Genomic DNA, 19,400 nt, shown 5'->3' with positions numbered 1-19,400 from the left:
GCTTCTAACTCTGTTGTTACTACATTTCACAAGACGTTTGATAACATAGACACCAATGAGTTACAAACACAAACACTTACTGAATTATGTAATTTAGCTTTTCATAACCTTTACTTTAAAATAATTGCTTCTAACTCTCTTGTTACTACATAATCATAAAATATTCATTCATAGGATAAATAAATGAATAATATCTACACTAAACAGACTTTTATATCATGAAATCCCACAAACAAAAAAGGAGCTGTCTATATCTCACAAAGATAAGTGGAAAGTAGACAAACTTGTGAAAAGAAAGCATCTTTCCCAATAAAATCCCAACAGCAAAGAAACCACATGTGAATGAATAGGATTGCATAAAACAAACACACCAATATGGGAGTAATTAGTGTAAGTGTATCCCAAAATCCCCTCTGGAGATTGGGGGAGTACCTCAGAAAAGAGGTGAATGGTGGACCAGTACAACATGAAAGTTGTAAAGGTAAGATGAAGGTGGGAAAACTGTTTGTAGGATAAAGAAATAGTATTTTTAGGGTTAGTCCCCCATACAGCTAAAAGTGATTCCAATTACTGGGAGTCAAGAAAGGGATAATCAGCCTGATGACGAACCAAATCATAATGGAGAGTAAAGTATGTTAGCATCTGCTCTTAACTGGAAAATAATATGTTCAATATAAGCCCTATTGTCAAAAGGAGGAGAGAAAACAAGGTATGTTAAGGAAGGGGTGTAATATAACAAGTAAGGAACAGAACTGTATGAAATTAAGCTGAACACACCTGAGAAATCATATCCAAAGAGGCTGAGTCAGGTCTACCAGATTCCACAGGAGAGGCTCAAAAAGGTGCAATGTAGTTACAGGGAGGAAAAATCTATCAGAATCCTCTTTGTCAAGAACAGGTTCAGAAGGAAGTCTAATATTATGGGAAGAAGAAAGATGACTCACATAATGATCAATCTCCCAATGAATTATAGCCAAATAATCCTAAGTTTAGACTCCCACCCTGAATTTGTGATAAATGATGAAGAATTTAAAACAATAAACACAAATTAAGGTAAGTTACTACAACAATAACTATAGAAAATGAACAAAAGAATAATTAACTCATTAGTTTGCAGAAAAAACATTAAATAAACAAGTTCATAGAGCACAGTTGAAAAACATCACCAGATTAATGCTAAGTTAGAAGTGACAGTTCCATACAATCAAATATAGAGTCACAAGTGTTTGTTGCACTCCTACTGGTGGAGGGTTGGTTGATTTATGTGGGAGTTGCAATAAACTATGTTGGTTGTTGGGTGCATGGAAGCTCAAAGCTTGTAGCATGTAAAAAATGTTTTTACATATAGATGGCAGCACTAAAGTAGAATAGTTCTACCCATGAGAGGAGGTAACATACTGTATTGGAAATTACAAGACACTTCCAATAATACAAAAATATTCACACTTACAAATCACAGTACAGTTTAAAACACAACATTATGAAACTTCCAATGATACAGCAATATTTATATTTATAGATTACAGTACAGTTTAAAACATTATAAAATGCTTCAGTACTACAGGGTGTTCGGAAAGTCACTGTTAATATATTTATTAACATACAAAACTGCACAGTGACTTTTCGAACAGCCTGTAGAATTACATTTATAGGTCAGGAGGAAAAAAATGCCTAAAATCTTTAACTGCCAGTATTGTCACACAACAGTTATACAATTAAAAACTGTACATGCCCAAATTGTTCTCAGATGCTATTTATTTCACACAACAGTCAAAGATTCCCAAATATTATGCTTGCCATGAATTTTGACCATGCACATATGATGGTCAGATGCTCAAATGACAGACTCATCAGGAATACTGATTACTAACACAAAATGACAGTTTCTCTGTACTATGCTTACTAGGAAACTGACCATACACACAATGAATACTTTCTAAGTCTACTAAGAGGCTCCTACCACTATAAGTATGAATCCAAGGCTAACAGAGCTACAGTACAGTAGAGGAAAATAAGCAGGGTTTACTTTCTCACAAATGACTATCAGAAAAATTATAAATAACCTCTTGCTAGTGAGACATACAATAAAATGAAGTAATGATATGCTTTCAAATAAAGAAATTACACATGCTAACACGGATAAATTCATCCAGAATTACACTGCAGGACGTAGTGAAAACAGGCATTCTTAACACTATGCATTTTTAGTTTTAGAGAAAATTAACTAAGATTAAAAAATGTTGTAACTTACTATGAGAACAGAAGACTATTTCTAGAAAATGCACACCAGAGTACACCCAAACAAAAAGTGAATATACAGCTGCATGGCAATGTAGAAACATTAAACCTCAACTAATTATTCTACAGTAGAGCATGCAAAAGTATTAAAGAACAGTGTCTACAAATATTTCACACAAAGCAGGGAGAGAACATTTAGCTGGTTATCTCAAATCAGCAAAAGATGAATTAAAAATAAATATACATGATGGATGGTGAAAAATTAAATTCTTGACATAAACAAAAGAAGAGATAGAGAAAACATATATGAAAACCTTCTTTAACCTAATTTAACTCTGAATGACAAAACTACTTCTTTAATAACTATTAACATATGCATAGAAAATATACTGTCCATCAGGGGTCAAGCCAGACTCAAAATAGAGAAAAGTCACTCTTGCCTATGGATGCCAAGTAGAAATATTTGAAAATAAGGAGTTCTGTATGAAATCGAGTCACAAGATTAACTCACTGTATGATAAAGTAAATGCTTATTTTGGTAATAATTATTTCCATTACATGTGTATGGGTTTATATAAAGTATGAAGTATTAAATAACTGATTGTATTCTTTAATTTTAAAACAATACATAAAACTTATATTCTACATCTACTGTGTTTTTATTTTTTAAATTTTGAATGGCAGTCATGATTTTTGTACCCATGCATATACACAGTGCAACTTCATGTACCTTCAACAATCAAGCAGTGTCAACATCCCCTGGTATCTCGCACGTACCAAATGAAGTCATTCTGTCAAGCAGCGTCAACATCCCCTGGTATCTCGCACGTACCTAATGAAGTCATTCTGTCAAGCAGTGTCAACATCCCCTGGTATCTCGCACGTACCAAATGAAGTCATTCTGTCAAGCAGTGTCAACATCCCCTGGTATCTCGCACGTACCAAATGAAGTCATTCTGATTCAAAACTGGGAAACTTTATGTCTTTACATTACATACATTTTCAGTTTTTTTTTTTGTTTCTGGACAAAATTTAACTATTTTCTCTAAAGGTTTCCTAGCCTAACTAACTACTAGGTATTCCGAGGAAATAAAGAATTACAAGCAGCAATATACAAGTTAGAATTCACAGAAGTCTTAAAATGTAACTACCTTGTATACAAGTTAGAATTCACAGAAGTCTTAAAATGTAACTACCTTGTATACAAGTTAGAATTCACAGAAGTCTTAAAATGTAACTACCTTGTATACAAGTTAGAATTCACAGAAGTCTTAAAATGTAACTACCTTGTATACAAGTTAGAATTCACAAGTCTTAAAATGTAACTACCTTGTATACAAGTTAGAATTCACAAGTCTTAAAATGTAACTAACTTGTATACAAGTTAGAATTCACAAGTCTTAAAATGTAACTATCTTGTATACAAGTTAGAATTCACAGAAGTATTAAAATGTAACTACCTTGTATACAAGTTAGAATTCACAAGTCTTAAAATGTAACTACCTTGTATACAAGTTAGAATTCACAAGTCTTAAAATGTAACTACCTTGTATACAAGTTAGAATTCACAAGTCTTAAAATGTAACTACCTTGTATACAAGTTAGAATTCACAAGTCTTAAAATGTAACTACCTTGTATACAAGTTAGAATTCACAAGTCTTAAAATGTAACTAACTTGTATACAAGTTAAAATTCACAAGTCTTAAAATGTAACTATCTTGTATACAAGTTAGAATTCACAGAAGTATTAAAATGTAACTACCTTGTATACAAGTTAGAATTCACAAGTCTTAAAATGTAACTACCTTGTATACAAGTTAGAATTCACAAGTCTTAAAATGTAACTACCTTGTATACAAGTTAGAATTCACAAGTCTTAAAATGTAACTACCTTGTATACAAGTTAGAATTCACAAAAGTATTAAAATGTAACTACTTTGTATACAAGTTAGAATTCACAAGTCTTAAAATGTAACTACTTTGTATACAAGTTAGAATTCACAAGTCTTAAAATGTAACTACTTTGTATACAAGTTAGAATTCACAAAAGTATTAAAATGTAACTACCTTGTATACAAGTTAGAATTCACAAGTCTTAAAATGTAACTACCTTGTATACAAGTTAGAATTCACAAGTCTTAAAATGTAACTACCTTGTATACAGGTTAGAATTCACAAGTCTTAAAATGTAACTAACTTGTATACAAGTTAGAATTCACAAAAGTATTAAAATGTAACTACCTTGTATACAAGTTAGAATTCACAGAAGTATTAAAATGTAACTACCTTGTATACAAGTTAGAATTCACAAGTCTTAAAATGTAACTACCTTGTATACAGGTTAGAATTCACAAGTCTTAAAATGTAACTAACTTGCATACAAGTTAGAATTCACAAGTCTTAAAATGTAACTACTTTGTATACAAGTTAGAATTCACAAAAGTATTAAAATGTAACTACCTTGTATACAAGTTAGAATTCACAGAAGTATTAAAATGTAACTACCTTGTATACAAGTTAGAATTCACAAGTCTTAAAATGTAACTACCTTGTATACAGGTTAGAATTCACAAGTCTTAAAATGTAACTAACTTGCATACAAGTTAGAATTCACAAAAGTATTAAAATGTAACTACCTTGTATACAAGTTAGAATTCACAGAAGTATTAAAATGTAACTACCTTGTATACAAGTTAGAATTCACAGAAGTATTAAAATGTAACTACCTTGTATACAAGTTAGAATTCACAAGTCTTAAAATGTAACTAACTTGTATACAAGTTAGAATTCACAGAAGTCTTAAAATTTAACTATATTGTAAATTAATGAGTAAAAGTATATTAATGAACCATTCACTTCTTGGTACATACCCTGTACAATTAACAATTACCTCTCAAATAAAAAAAATAAAGTATACAGTAATCCATGTGTTAACAAAAACACGACATTTTCTCTCATCACTGATACTATTCAGTAATGCATTCATAAAAATCAATCCAGTTTTCTTTTATTTTTGTTTTGGCAGAAACTTTAAATAACAGTTAAATGAATGTAACTGGTACTGAAATACTCTTTGTGGGGAGAACAAATTGAGTGTGCTGATTGGCTTTTGCCGATATTATGTATGTTTAGTTAGGAAAATATGGATAAGTATGTAATGTGTCAACAATTTTTTTGATTTATATTGAGAACCTGATAACCAAATAATAATAAAGATGACTTACATTCTGCCACAGAAGAAATTAAAAAGTGAAATTACAACTGTGAAATTTAAAGACTTTGCCTGATACTTAACATATTTTCTATACAGAATGAAATAACCCACTTACTATATCTTTGTAGAAACTTCAAGGCATCATCAAATCCTTGTTGGCACATCTTACTTAATATATCTGGATGAGGAGGAAAAAGAATCCTTGTAACTCGATACAAGTTACTGGGAGTGATCTAGAAAACAGAAATAACATTCGGTTCCTTAGAACAAGCATTATATAGAGTAACACGTGCTTCCATGAAATCTCTACAATTCATAGAAGTTACACACAGAGCTACTACCTAATTCACAGAAGTTACATGAAGAGCCACCATCTGATTCATAGAAGTTACACACAGAACTACCATCTATATACTTACAACAGCACCTACAATATTTAAAGTTAAATAACACCTTAGATATTGCTAAGTATTAAATTCTGTCTTTATATATGAAAAGGATACTGAATTCTATTCTCCAACTGACAAATGTTCTAAATCAGTTTATGATCTGGTTCTAAGTAAAAACATTAAACAGCTGACTTTTCATGTTGATCATTAAATTTTGTAAAAAGTGACTTATATACTGAACAATCACCAAATGCTACAAATAACATAGTTTCAGTAATACACATGCCCAAAATTCACTTTCCTACCAATAATTTTCTTGATGGCAAATGATAGTATTAACCTTGATTCCATCAGTTTTATTAGACATGTTGGTATTAAGTAAAGAATGAGATTCCTTCATTACAAGTCCTCATTATTTCTAGAAAGCATACTTAAATCTTACATCTCCATTCTCATGCAAAAGGTTTACAAAATCTTCTTCCAAAGTAATATTTGTGCACAAAGATCCTACATAGAAACTTTCACTGTTACTCCTTTATCAAACTAAATTTTTAATTCATTAGAAAATCAAATCTCTCTCTAGCAGTATATTCACTGTAGCTGTAATGTTTCAAAAATTTCACAGCCAGTCAATTCATAATTATACATATCTGTATTAGAAACTGTAAATTATAGCAGACAACCTTAGAAACCCTGTACAAAATACCTGGGTTACTATTCAATGGCTGTATCCTTCAGTATAATTATTTATTGAAATTAACAAAAGCTAATTTAGTAACATTATCTTTAGACACTGTCTTCTCCTACTGTCTTCTTGTATCTCATCATCAGAAACATCTCTTGACAGCTTTTCAAGATCTGGGAAAATACTGGTCATGACAACAGGACAATAAACTATTTTTAAAGTGAAAGCCATCAGGGACATACCTGTTCAGTCAATCCCTTATATCACTCTAAATTCCTAAAAAATGAGTAACCATCAAAGGGACCCTCTAAATATTCCCTACTGAGAGATTCTTGCTCTAGAATCCACATAATTAGTGTATGGGATATCTAAACAGACTAGTGTCTTCACTTTAAGATGTATATCACCATGCCCAACTGCCAAGATCCACCTTTATATTTCACGGTCATTGTAACGTTTGGATACCTTGCTCTGGTTTTCAATTTGTGCTTGTTGGAATGCAAAGGCCATAAGAACAACAAATGTTATTTAAGTCACACTGTGTCAATAATAACTTTTGCCTTGATATAAAGCAAATGATGATACATCTTTCAAAACACTGCTGTTGTCCCACTGTCATAGTGGAAACATTATATATTCATGTTCTTCTTGACTACTTGAGAGCTTTATTGCAATACATGGTCAAAAGAGATAAACATCAAACCTTTCCCTTATATCTACTAATAATGAGAGCTAGGTTATTCAATCAGTTTCTTATGTGCACATATTACATCAATTAATGCCAAGAAAATAATCAACATATCAAAATTAATCCTTCAGATTATTAATGTTTTCAACTGTCAAAACAACCAATCAATCAAAATTACGATAAAGTTAACCATCACAAAGAATAATAATTAAATCAAAATTAATAACTGTATAACTTAAATTTGTAGAGGCAGGCACACATTTAAAGTGGAGTCCCAGAATCCCTAATTCTTTCAGAAATTAAAAACTGTGTGTGTCGTGGAAAATAATACAAGGTCGTATATCTATCATTTCATATCTGTTACTTAAGACATTTCCACATTTCTTGATCTATCAACACCAAACTTGACACAATGATACAAGACAACATGAGGAAAGCCACAAATGCTTATTTCTTTCAGAACAAATAAAACTTGGTATTCACACTTAATGTATGTTTAAATAAACTTTAAATCAATGTTAGGTGGAAGTTGTCTTTACAATAACAAGTGATGCCAAATCTGCATATACAGGAAATGAACAAATTTTCCAATAAAGACAACCAAAAGCAGTTCAAAACCACTAACTAAACCCATAATCTGCTCTACAAAAAAAATATTATTCATTTAATCTAATGTCAAAAAGACAATTTCCAATATGTGAGTCAAACCAAAACAACTATATGGGAACATTTTAGTAATCAAAAATCAAAACAAAGAAATTCCAGTTAAAAAGCACTTTAACATGTCTGGACACTCTCTTGAAGACATTAAACTAACTGGTAAAGAAACTAATTTTACATCTAACAGAAACAGGGAAATTAAAGAAGCTTACTGGGTAACATTGTTAACTACTATAACTCCACATGGCATCAGTCTTGATTCTGGAGTTACTGACCTTTACAAGCCCCTGAAAAGATTTTTAAAACTAAATTCATAATTAAATTTACTTTATATTATTGGTATTATTCTTGCATAAATTTCTCTATATTGGTGTGATTTACCAAAGCAACTTGAGGAATCCAGAGAGCACTGAAAACTCAAAATATATGTAGTTGCTGTAACTGAACTACAACTGATAAGGCTGCCTTACACAGGACTATTGTGGAAGATGGTGAAAAAAATCTCAGTTAAAAGTTCAGGTAAGAAAAAGGAGGTATGGTCTGATAGAAAAGGGTTCAAACACACCATTGCCAGCATGTGTCTCATTTCTGATGATGAACATTCATCTTGGACTAAGCAAAAACTGAGACAGATACATGGCAATCTTAAAAATTAAATCTTGATGCTGTGAAACAGACTGCATAACTTCTATATCTAAAGCTTGATCTCCTGGATAGCCAAATGAACCATGTCAGGTTATGACTACCTCCACAGAAGTAGGCTTAGAAGAAGAGAAAGAGATGGACATTCCTGAAGGTACTGTAGAAGCAGAAACCATGATGTAGCAATCAATCTGGTGCCATCAATAGGACCTGACAACTGGTTGGAACAAATTATAGTTAGTACCTTGGGTGGTATGAAGTGGAGAGAAGGCCTAAAATTGTAACCACATCCTGTCCTGATGGAATGCATCCACTACCAAAGCTGAAGATGAGGTACTGGAAACCAAACTGTCAATAGTTGGGTATTGTAGTGAATGATCAACCTACCAACCAGAGTTACAAAATGAGAGCCAGAACACTGTGTTGTAGCATCTATTCTGTTGTTTAATTAAGACAACTGACCTGCTACCATAGGCATCACTCATGAAACATGTCAAGTTAATTAGATGATTTAGAACAGCTCTAAGAAAAAGAGGTTCAAAAATTGAAAACAAGAAGTCCTGAATCAAGTGCCTCCTTGATGACACACCAGCACGAAATTATCAAAGTGAAGTCTAATGATTTTCTCATTAAGCCCAGACAACAAGACATTACCTGTTGAAGAGCAAGAAAGACTAAAACACTGTGTAGGAAAGCCTCTTTAATCCATGATTAGACCCTGGATATCCTGACTGTTAGTACATGTTCCCCATTCCAGAAGCAGAGCATGCATAATGAGATAGAACTCTGGACAATGATGAGGTAGTGAAACTCACATTATAGTAGTATCCCAGCTCAATAATCCCTCAAGATCGAAGAATAATCCTGACAAATGACACCAGTGGATCAATATTTATTATTTATTGGTTGCATAAAGCCCATTAAAAGGATCTCTTGTGCTTTCATCCCAAAGGTCCACATTTCCAGAGAGAAAGAACCATCTGTACAGTGGGAGATGGAGAGATGAATAATAGTCTGGCTTCCTATTTCAGTATTGATCTGGAAGTCAGGTGAACCTGACTGAGAAACAAGATGAAAAATAAAAAATACCCAGACAGAGTACATTGAACTGGAGCAAACATGGATGTATTAGCCCCGAAAATAAAACCTGTCTTGATTACTTCTGAAAGTAGAATCCAGATGTGATATTCTGACAAATGACATGATGATGCCAGAAGAAACCAGTCATCCATGGAATGGTTTGTGCAAAGGGCAATGGAATGGAAGTGACAAGAAATAAACTTGTACAATATGGCAAAACACATGTGAAACTAATGTTAGTCTGAAAGTAACAACCTGTAACTGTAGTACCTGACCTATGTGCACAACAAACACCAACAGTGGTGGGGCTTCAACACAATGGCAATGTGCAGTTAGGAGCCAATTACAACAAACTTGGACATTTACAATCTCAGTAAAAAATGTCAACTCACATTGAGGAACAAGTAACTTGTGAATCTTGGAGATTCTAGGCATTAATATAGATGATAAAGATTAATGACTGAACATCAATCTCCTGTCTGCATAGGCCCAACAACCAACAGGAATAAAGCCTAGGAATAATTAGCATTGTTATCTTACTACCCCCAGATCTACCAAACTGATAGCCCTAAAACCAAGTTTCAAATCCCAATCATCTGCTGGAGATGGAAACCCTACAGGTTGGGTGGATAATGGTGGTGAAGATATGAACTAAATATCTAATTCTGACTCAAGCATATTTGGTGCTCTGGAACCATAGTTAAGGTTATCACACGTCCAGAAATTCTTGGAGCTGAGCCCACATAAAGTGTAGAGGTCTACAATTATCACTGATGCCACCGGTAATTCAACCCAAGTACAGCAAAACCCTTAGATATTGACAAAATTTATTTTGGGTACAAATGTACCAACAGGCTGATGGACCTATGATTTGGGGCAGAATTATGACCCTTCGTAGGAGTTGATGAAATTCAAAACTCAAACAATAATAGGGAAGAATGTAGAAGCCAAAAGTTGAATCAACATACATGCTAACAATGGATCCAGCTCATCATCAAGGAAGTTAGCAACCTTGCAGATCTTCCAATAAAGTGAAGTGAAAGAAAAACAAAATGTTAGATTTTAGACCTACCCTATCCCATCAGGGGAAATTGATCTATTCTGGTTAACTACAAAATCTGCCTTTAGAACCTGGAAATTTAAGAAGCAAATGTATTATTTGAGTCAGAAAATGCTTCCACCTGGTGGTGGTAGATTAAAATCATAAAATTCTGGAAACGTGTCAGATAAAGCATGACTGTTACTTCATGTAACTGTGAAGTAAACCTTCCAGCATTAACCACTATCTGTGGATGAATAGAAAACTGAAAATCTACACAAAAGGGCAAAAGACAAAGAATCAAGAGAAAAACAAATCAAAAGCAGCTTATTCCAAAGCAAACTTACATTGTCTCAAGAATGTCAAGGACTGCCCTCAGTTGCAGCCTCAGAGGACCCCACATCCCTAACTGTTGTGCAACACTAGATACCTGTAATTGGATAAAGGAGATGTAGTTGGCTTCCATGACAGAAATAACAATAATAACCTGAGAAGAAATCTTACCATAAACCGGCTTGCCAAAATGCAATAAAATACTTTTTTTTATTATAATTATTATTACAGAAACCAGTGAGGTAGCACAGATAACATTCATAGTACCCCTGAACAACTGTAATACTGGGAAACCCCTTAGAGACTCTTTGTAGAGAATAAAAGTGATGATAATATCTGAATAAGGTGTTTATATACAGTACCAAAGCACACTCATATAGGTGGAGAGCGACACAAGACAAATATTGTCAAGAACAACTGAGTGAGGAATAAAAGACCGAAACAAATGAGAATAAAAATAAGACCAATGCTTAGATGGACAAAAGATGAAGCCCTGGCAGACAATAGCTATCAGTGTAACAGGAGGCAAATATGTTTTAAAATACAGAGTTTTCATTGATGTTTTGTCAAATTTCTTATTATTAATAGCAGAACTAGTCAGCAAGATATATACCTATTTGTAATATGGTAGATGTTTTTATTTCATTGTCATGTATTATTATTCAAAGCAATTTTATTATAAATCTTGGTGACCTGCAAGTATCTGCTCTGAACTCTTCTCTGAACTCTCTTTCAATTTAAACTTATTTGGAATGGCTCATGTCAGACTGTTTTCCATGACACCATACCTAAAAACAATTTCTATTTTTTGTTGGATGACAAAGCAGTCATGTCCACAGATGGTTCAAGAATAACTTTAAAATACTCCAAATGACACATCTAAAAATACAGCATGACATTAAACTAAAAGTATAAACTCCACCAAACTATAAACAGCCAAAAAATGAAAGTGTGCAATGAAAAATATTTATACGTTTTACACTCAGAATTCTGAGGAGTATGCACCACTTCCATTTTATAAAATAAAGAGTCAACATGTCAAAATAGACTTTTAACATTTGGCTGTTTGAACGAAATATAATTTTTAAAGGTTGAGCTACCTAACAAGTAGATTTTTATAAGTTATCCAGAGAACCAGACAGTACTTTGTTTTAACATATGCAAAAGGTTTGTGTAATATAAAATGTAGTACTTTGTTTTAACATATGCAAAAGGTTTGTGTAATATAAAATATAGTACTTTGTTTTAACATATGCAAAAGGTTTGTGTAATATAAAATGTGGTACTTTGTTTTAACATATGCAAAAGGTTTGTGTAATATAAAATGTGGTACTTTGTTTTAACATATGCAAAAGGTTTGTGTAATATAAAATGTGGTACTTGTGTAATTTAAAATATAGTACTTTGTTTTAACATATGCAAAAGGTTTGTGTAATATAAAATGAATACTTTGTTTTAACATATGCAAAAGGTTTGTGTAATATAAAATATAGTACTTTGTTTTAACATATGCAAAAGGTTTGTGTAATATAAAATATAGTACTTTGTTTTAACATATGCAAAAGGTTTGTGTAATATAAAATATAGTACTTTGTTTTAACATATGCAAAAGGTTTGTGTAATATAAAATATAGTACTTTGTTTTAACATATGCAAAAGGTTTGTGTAATATAAAATGTAGTACTTTGTTTTAACATATGCAAAAGGTTTGTGTAATATAAAATGAATACTTTGTTTTAACATATGCAAAAGGTTTGTGTAATATAAAATATAGTACTTTGTTTTAACATATGCAAAAGGTTTGGGTAATATAAAATGTAGTACTTTGTTTTAACATATGCAAAAGGTTTGTGTAATATAAAATGTAGTACTTTGTTTTAACATATGCAAAAGGTTTGTGTAATTTAAAATGTAATTCATTTTTGAACCATTTACTTGAAAGCACTTACTTTAAAGAAAGTATTATAACACACATACAGCATTAAATGACAACATGTTCTAAAGAATTGGACAAGATAACAATCTATTTTTCAGGGCAGTAACTACTACTTGAACTTTAAATGTTGATCTTAAGATTTAAAACTCAGAGAGTGTGAGTAGAATATGAAATACTATTACAAGAATCTTGTAACTTTAACCATGTATAGAGAAATCAGTAAGACCTAGAACACAAAAACATGTAAATATTTAACTATCTCCCCACAGGTATCCTTTACGATGCATTACACAAAGTTTTAGTGTCTTGTATTCAAAGTTTTGATACCAAGTAATATAGTATAACATCTTATGTAATAATCCATATTTTAACATGTTTTAGTTCTTAATTCTACAAGGCAATATTTAAAAAAATCTTGAACATTTCTTCTGTTATAGCACACAACACATTTTATCCAACACCCCTTCAAAAAGTATAAAATTAAATATAAATTACTTGCTATAAAATCTTCACTGGTCAGACAAACCATAATCGTTATAACCTTCAAATTTTTTCATAAAGCTACTGATTAGAAAAATCAGACCCCTCCTGCGACATCCTCTCTTTCAGGATATGCTAACAGTTCTCTCTTATTCTTAATACTATATTATGTGTAACCAATAGAAAGCCAAGGTTTTCACCAAACCAATGATGTATTATATTAAACTGCTCTCTGAACAGAGAATTGTAATTTTCTCTGTTAGTACAAACTTTGTTTCCATATCCTCTCATTCAGGATATGCTAACAGTTCTCTCTTATTCTTAATACTATATTATGTGTAACCAATAGAAAGCCAAGGTTTTCACCAAACCAATGATGTATTATATTAAACTGCTCTCTGAACAGAGAATTGTAATTTTCTCTGTTAGTACAAACTTTGTTTCCATATCCTCTCATTCAGGATATGCTAACAGTTCTCTCTTATTCTTAATACTATATTATGTGTAACCAATAGAAAGCCAAGGTTTTCACCAAACCAATGATGTATTATATTAAACTGCTCTCTGAACAGAGAATTGTAATTTTCTCTGTTAGTACAAACTTTGTTTCCATATCCTCTCTTTCAGGATATGCTAACAGTTCTCTCTTATTCTTAATACTATATTATGTCTAACCAATAGAAAGCCAAGGTTTTCACCAAACCAATGATGTATTATATTAAACTGCTCTCTGAACAGAGAATTGTAATTTTCTCTGTTAGTACAAACTTTGTTTCCATATCCTCTCATTCAGGACACATTAATAGTTCTCTCTCATATTTAAATATATATTACACATAACCAAGAGAAAGTCAAAGTTTTCATCTATCAAATAAAATATTGCATAGCATCATGTTCCAAACAGATAGTCAATTTCACTCAGAGTAAATGCAATGTGTGGTGAGAAACCTAACGACTAGGTTTGATGAACCATGTTGCATAGTTAGAAAACCAGTAAACTTTGAGAATTAGGGGAAATTGTTTACTTTTTCATGTTATTAGGCTGTATTATTTGATGCACCATTTAATTTAAAATTATTTAGTGCATTACAACCATCAGTATAAAAAAAGCAGACATAACTGTCTTCAACAATTGACATGAGGAAAGAAAAACAAGACTGAAGAGGTACTTTATTTTTCCTTTAACATATTTATTATTATAAAAACAACTGAAATGCAAGAAATAGCAATATTTTAGGTTAATTAAGATTATTTATTTTATCTAATAATATAGTAACTTGGTTGGTCAAATTGACTGAGTCCATGTTGAGAGAGTTAGCCAGGCTTAATGATTATCAGAAAGTTACAATGTCAAACAGTTTAAAATACAAAGATTTAAGCATCCATAGGTTGCAGAAATAAATTGGAAAGAACACCATGTTTTTCATTCCTATTACCAAATTATGCTAAATATTAATTTACCTAACATTATTTCAATCTGCAAATTTATTACATCAAGTAAATAAACACTTAGTTAACAAAATAGTGCACTGTTTTGAAATGGACAAGTTTTGTTTGAATTAAATAAGATTCATGGTACTTACAGCAATCTTTGTGTTTGCTAAGCTAATCTGCATTATACTGAAGCTGCTATCCTGAGGACAGATGTCACTCTCCCCACTAAAAGGAGACACAGTAATTGTGTTCTCATCTAAAATAGGCACGTTGTCACTGAACCCTCCATCCATGTAAGCCTGTAATACACAAAACAACTAATGTCCAAACACTCCACAAGCTTTGGGAATGAAACAGCTACTCAAATAAACTGTTTATTACAACAGTAAGGTGTTTTATTCTGACTACTCTACACAACTGTTAGTGTAATACTTTTTAGCAAATAAAGCAAACACAAACAAGTTCCATATAACTCTGCAAAAGTTTGAATGTCACAATTCTCTGCAGATAAAGCAGACACAAAATTAACATAAATAAGGTTTATGTTACCTACTTTTTCATAAAATAATCCTATGGTATTATAAAATAAAAACTGGAGCCAATAGCTATGTCTATAAGATGAGTATTGTTTGACTAGACTTACAATAAAATAAACAGACCAGGGTATGTAACAGACTTAGGTACAAAATAAAAACCTAAAAGCTTTATTACAAAAAAAAAATTGTGCTAACCAATTTCTTTGGTAGCACTTTCAAGTACCGGTGGCTGTTGAAGGTGAGAGAAACCACATCTTACAGCATATTAGGGTATGTGACTTGCTTATATAACACTCAAGCCATAGCATCATTCTGAGACTTTAATAATTGTTGAGGCTAAACAAGAGAAGACCATGTTTATAAAAGACAAGTGTCAAATTCAAAAAGAAATATTTAAACATTTTCAATCTTCATTCTTCCATGTCATATAATTTAATTTCTCTACTTTATAATTTAAAACAAGAAATTTTTTTTTTTTACAGTTCCCAATTAAACTATACATAATTATAGGAGAGAATCTAAAATTTAACCTCCTGTCCTCTTGATTTGCTGAGATATCAATATAGACCTACCAACAGTAAATTCTGAATAATAGTAATCCCTATCAGGATGAAGAAAAAATTGTGGAACTGCTAATTATGTTTTATTTAATATTTACTAATTACAGTATACTACTGATCAGGACTCTTGTAAACAGCACTCTTGGCTTTCTTTAGAAAATCATTTATAAATTCTTAGGAGAAACATGGTTTCAGTACATCTTCCTTATGTCCACTGACTCTGATCTGGGATCATGTTTTATGAATCTTGAGTTCAAATTATTCAACCCAGATGATCTCAAACAATTTATCTTAGTGCTTAGTAAGGTTAAAGTATTTTTATGTCATTTGCACCTCTGTAAGCAGTGGAGAAATCACAAACTCTATACCTTGCCTAATTTATACTCCTTGAGGATGATACAATATCACTGAACATTCATGCCTAAACTTCTGCTCATTATAAACTTTTGTTGGAGTCATTAGTGATGAAGCAGAACCACATTTCCCTGCTATTTTCATCTCAAGAAATTAACAGCACTCAATAGACACTTAATACTTATATGCTTTTTTAATATACTATTTCAAGTATTTGTAAGATTGAGGGGGAGAGCTGTAAATTAATTCCAGAATTTTGCATAAAGTCATAAAAGAACACAACAATTAGAACAATTATGCCTAAATCATAAGAATGAGCAGGTCTGTCAACCCCACAAGAGAAACCTCTCTCTTCAATTTTCAAGACTGTTTGCTAATCAACTTTACATGGCTGATGGACATGTTTATAACAAAGAGAAGATAAATTCTCCCTAATACAAGTCTTTGATTGGTTTTAGAACCACAAGCTGTTATTCAGAGCAACTGTTTGGTTTGTACTGATCATATTTACTGCTAACTGAGCTCTCCCTACATGGGCTCAGTTATTTTAACCCTCATACAACCATAATATTTAATGAAGTGTATCCTCATATAATTTTCAAACTTTTAGTAATCTAAACAAGTTCTTTGTGAACAAAACTAGTTAAAGGATACAATACATAACAGACAGTTTTAAGATGCTTCAACTGCTGACATTTAAACACCTAAGATCATTTAGGATACACAGAAATATTAAAAAGTTCAAATAATTTGCTCAGGGATTGGTGGAAGAGGTGAAGAATTAGTACTATGGATGGCTTACTCTTATGAATAGATGTTGCTTTATATTTGTAACAGTCTCTTCTAACAACTCAGAAAAAACATCTTCATCCAGAATAACAAAACAATAAGAACTGATATTACTGTCTTGAAAAGCAGCCACAATGGCAAGCCTTTCAAAAATTTAAGACTTAGGTCTTCTGGATAAAAGCAAGATAATTTCATGAAATGGACAACTAGGAAGTAAGTACTGGTCAGACACTGATGGACTCATTAGATAAAAGTGATAGAGAAACTAGAGCAGTTTTTCAGTTCAGAGCCTTTTTTGAAGATTTAAATTTTAAACCTTCTTGAAAATAGAAATAACTATCTAGTGACCTCACCCACCATGGTGTTCTAGAAGATGTCATCTTACCAACACCAGGATTTGTATATCCAAACATAAGACAACAGGCAGAGTTTAACGAAAGTATTCAGCCACTAATGATCAACCAAATGACTGCAAGAACTGAAATGTGCTCTGTTAACTTGAGTGATGCTCAGCTGCCTCTTCCTTGGTCATCAGCACAAAAAACATCGATGAATATTTAAATTCCATATGAAGTACATTGGACTTTACCCTGGTGTTAGTTATCACTAAAATTTTAATGTAGCTCTCCTGTGTAGACGAGAATGAACAGTTGCATGATAAATTTCTTGTCATGAAAAGCAAGGACTAAATTACTTACCACTCCATGAAATTTTGGAGGCAATATTCCTGTGTAGAATGGAATGAAACAGCTACATAATAAAGCCTAAAATGAGAGAAAAAAAAAATGTAATGAAAAATATAAATAAAATAACGATCAGTAATTCAGGTTAGTTCATTCGAGTAAAAGAGATAAAAGACTTATAGTTTTGTGAAAAGAGCCTAACATTATAATATCTCCTATTATGCACATTTTAGTTTAATCAAATAAATCATGTTTATTGACATATTTACTGAACAAACTATACACACAGAGAACTTTTTTTTTTACAATAAGATTATTCTAATATTCATGTCTATTTCTCTACTACTTCATAGGATCAGACGTACGTACTGTGATAACCTTGAGAAACTACAGTACTGTTTGTAGAAAGAAAAACACTTTCACTACAACTTCTTGCCTCTACAATTTTATCAGAAACAATACTTATATCTCTTCTCCAAAAAAATTATTGATAACAATAACATTTTAAGACAAGGACATCCAGTAACAAGAATATACTGTATTAAAGATCTTACGTAAGTAACGATAAAATTGTTACAAGGTCACATTATTATGAACAAGTGCACTAAATATAATACAAACTTCGGTATATGGAAGAGATAGAATGCTGACCAATAACGCTTACTTTTTTAAAATATTTCTTGTTGATTACCTTCCCTGTCATTTTATGTACGACATGTCAGTTTGAATTAATATTATCTTTTTGACATCAATCTAACACTTTCACGTACAATACCACATTTCTAGCCGATATCACTCTATGTATATACATAACTAATTATATCCACACTCACATTTTTTTCTTAATTACAAATTTTACAGAGAACTGAAATTTGTGATGTCTGGAACACTGTGATTGAGAGAACTGGTTGTCTCACATCAAATTCACCATCCATTTTATGGTTGAAACATTTAAAAAAATGTTGTGTTATGTACTGATTATACTTGGAACTATAACCAAAATTGTCCAAGCAAATATAACCTCCAAACTTAGGAAAAATCTGCAGAGTGAGGAAAAAAGAGAACTGTGTGATGAAGTCTCATCAATGGGAAGTACAAAGTCAGTAATCATACCAACGAAAGAGGTCTAGAAGAATGTAATTCATCTCAAGATGAAACATTCTTGAAGAAACATCATTACAAAATAATTGTTTTGCTTAACAATATATTATTTTCCTAATTGATACACTCAAGCATGGCTGTAAAAAACAATGTCATACTTATCTTTAATAAATGAAATTGGCACTCTCCAAATCTCTACAAATGTTTTTTACAGGTCTGTTATATTGATAAACTTTCAAAATCTTGGTGTTAAGATCTTACAGATGATATAAGAAAGGTGCTAAGAAGTTAATCATTACTGATTTATTATACAGAAGCATTTTGTTACCTGAATAATTATGCAAGATCAGGAAATCCTGAATGATATGAGAATGGGTCTACTGGTTGAATGTCATTGACAAAGTAAGAAATGTAATGTAAAATAACCTAATAATTACTATCAATTTATGAAGGTGGCATTGATGGCATATTTATTTCAAAGTTTACACATCACACACATTAAAATATATTATTCCTGATGACACATGATCAACAGTACATATCTCCATGACATGCACA

General features: G+C 31.7%; 1 protein-coding gene across 5 annotated transcripts in view; it reads right to left on the bottom strand.

Moving 5' to 3' along the window:
• Positions 1-19,400, bottom strand: part of LOC143256342 (1-acylglycerol-3-phosphate O-acyltransferase Pnpla3-like) — a 47,316-nt gene that overhangs the window by 12,864 nt on the left and 15,052 nt on the right. For 4 of the 5 annotated variants that reach the window (XM_076513437.1, XM_076513440.1, XM_076513439.1 and 1 more), the window contains 3 exons: positions 17,757-17,822; positions 14,969-15,118; positions 5,569-5,686 (listed from right to left, as the gene is read on the bottom strand). In XM_076513437.1, the coding sequence (XP_076369552.1) occupies positions 5,569-5,686; positions 14,969-15,118; positions 17,757-17,822 (334 nt within the window). The remainder of the gene's footprint in view (positions 1-5,568; positions 5,687-14,968; positions 15,119-17,756; positions 17,823-19,400) is intronic. The other variant, XM_076513441.1, reaches the window with a different exon arrangement.

This window comes from Tachypleus tridentatus, chromosome 7, assembly GCF_004210375.1.
Source record: "Tachypleus tridentatus isolate NWPU-2018 chromosome 7, ASM421037v1, whole genome shotgun sequence".
Taxonomy (NCBI): Eukaryota; Metazoa; Arthropoda; class Merostomata; order Xiphosura; family Limulidae; genus Tachypleus; species Tachypleus tridentatus.
The sequence above is the reverse complement of the archived record's forward strand: the minus strand, read 5'-3'. Positions and strand labels throughout refer to the sequence as shown.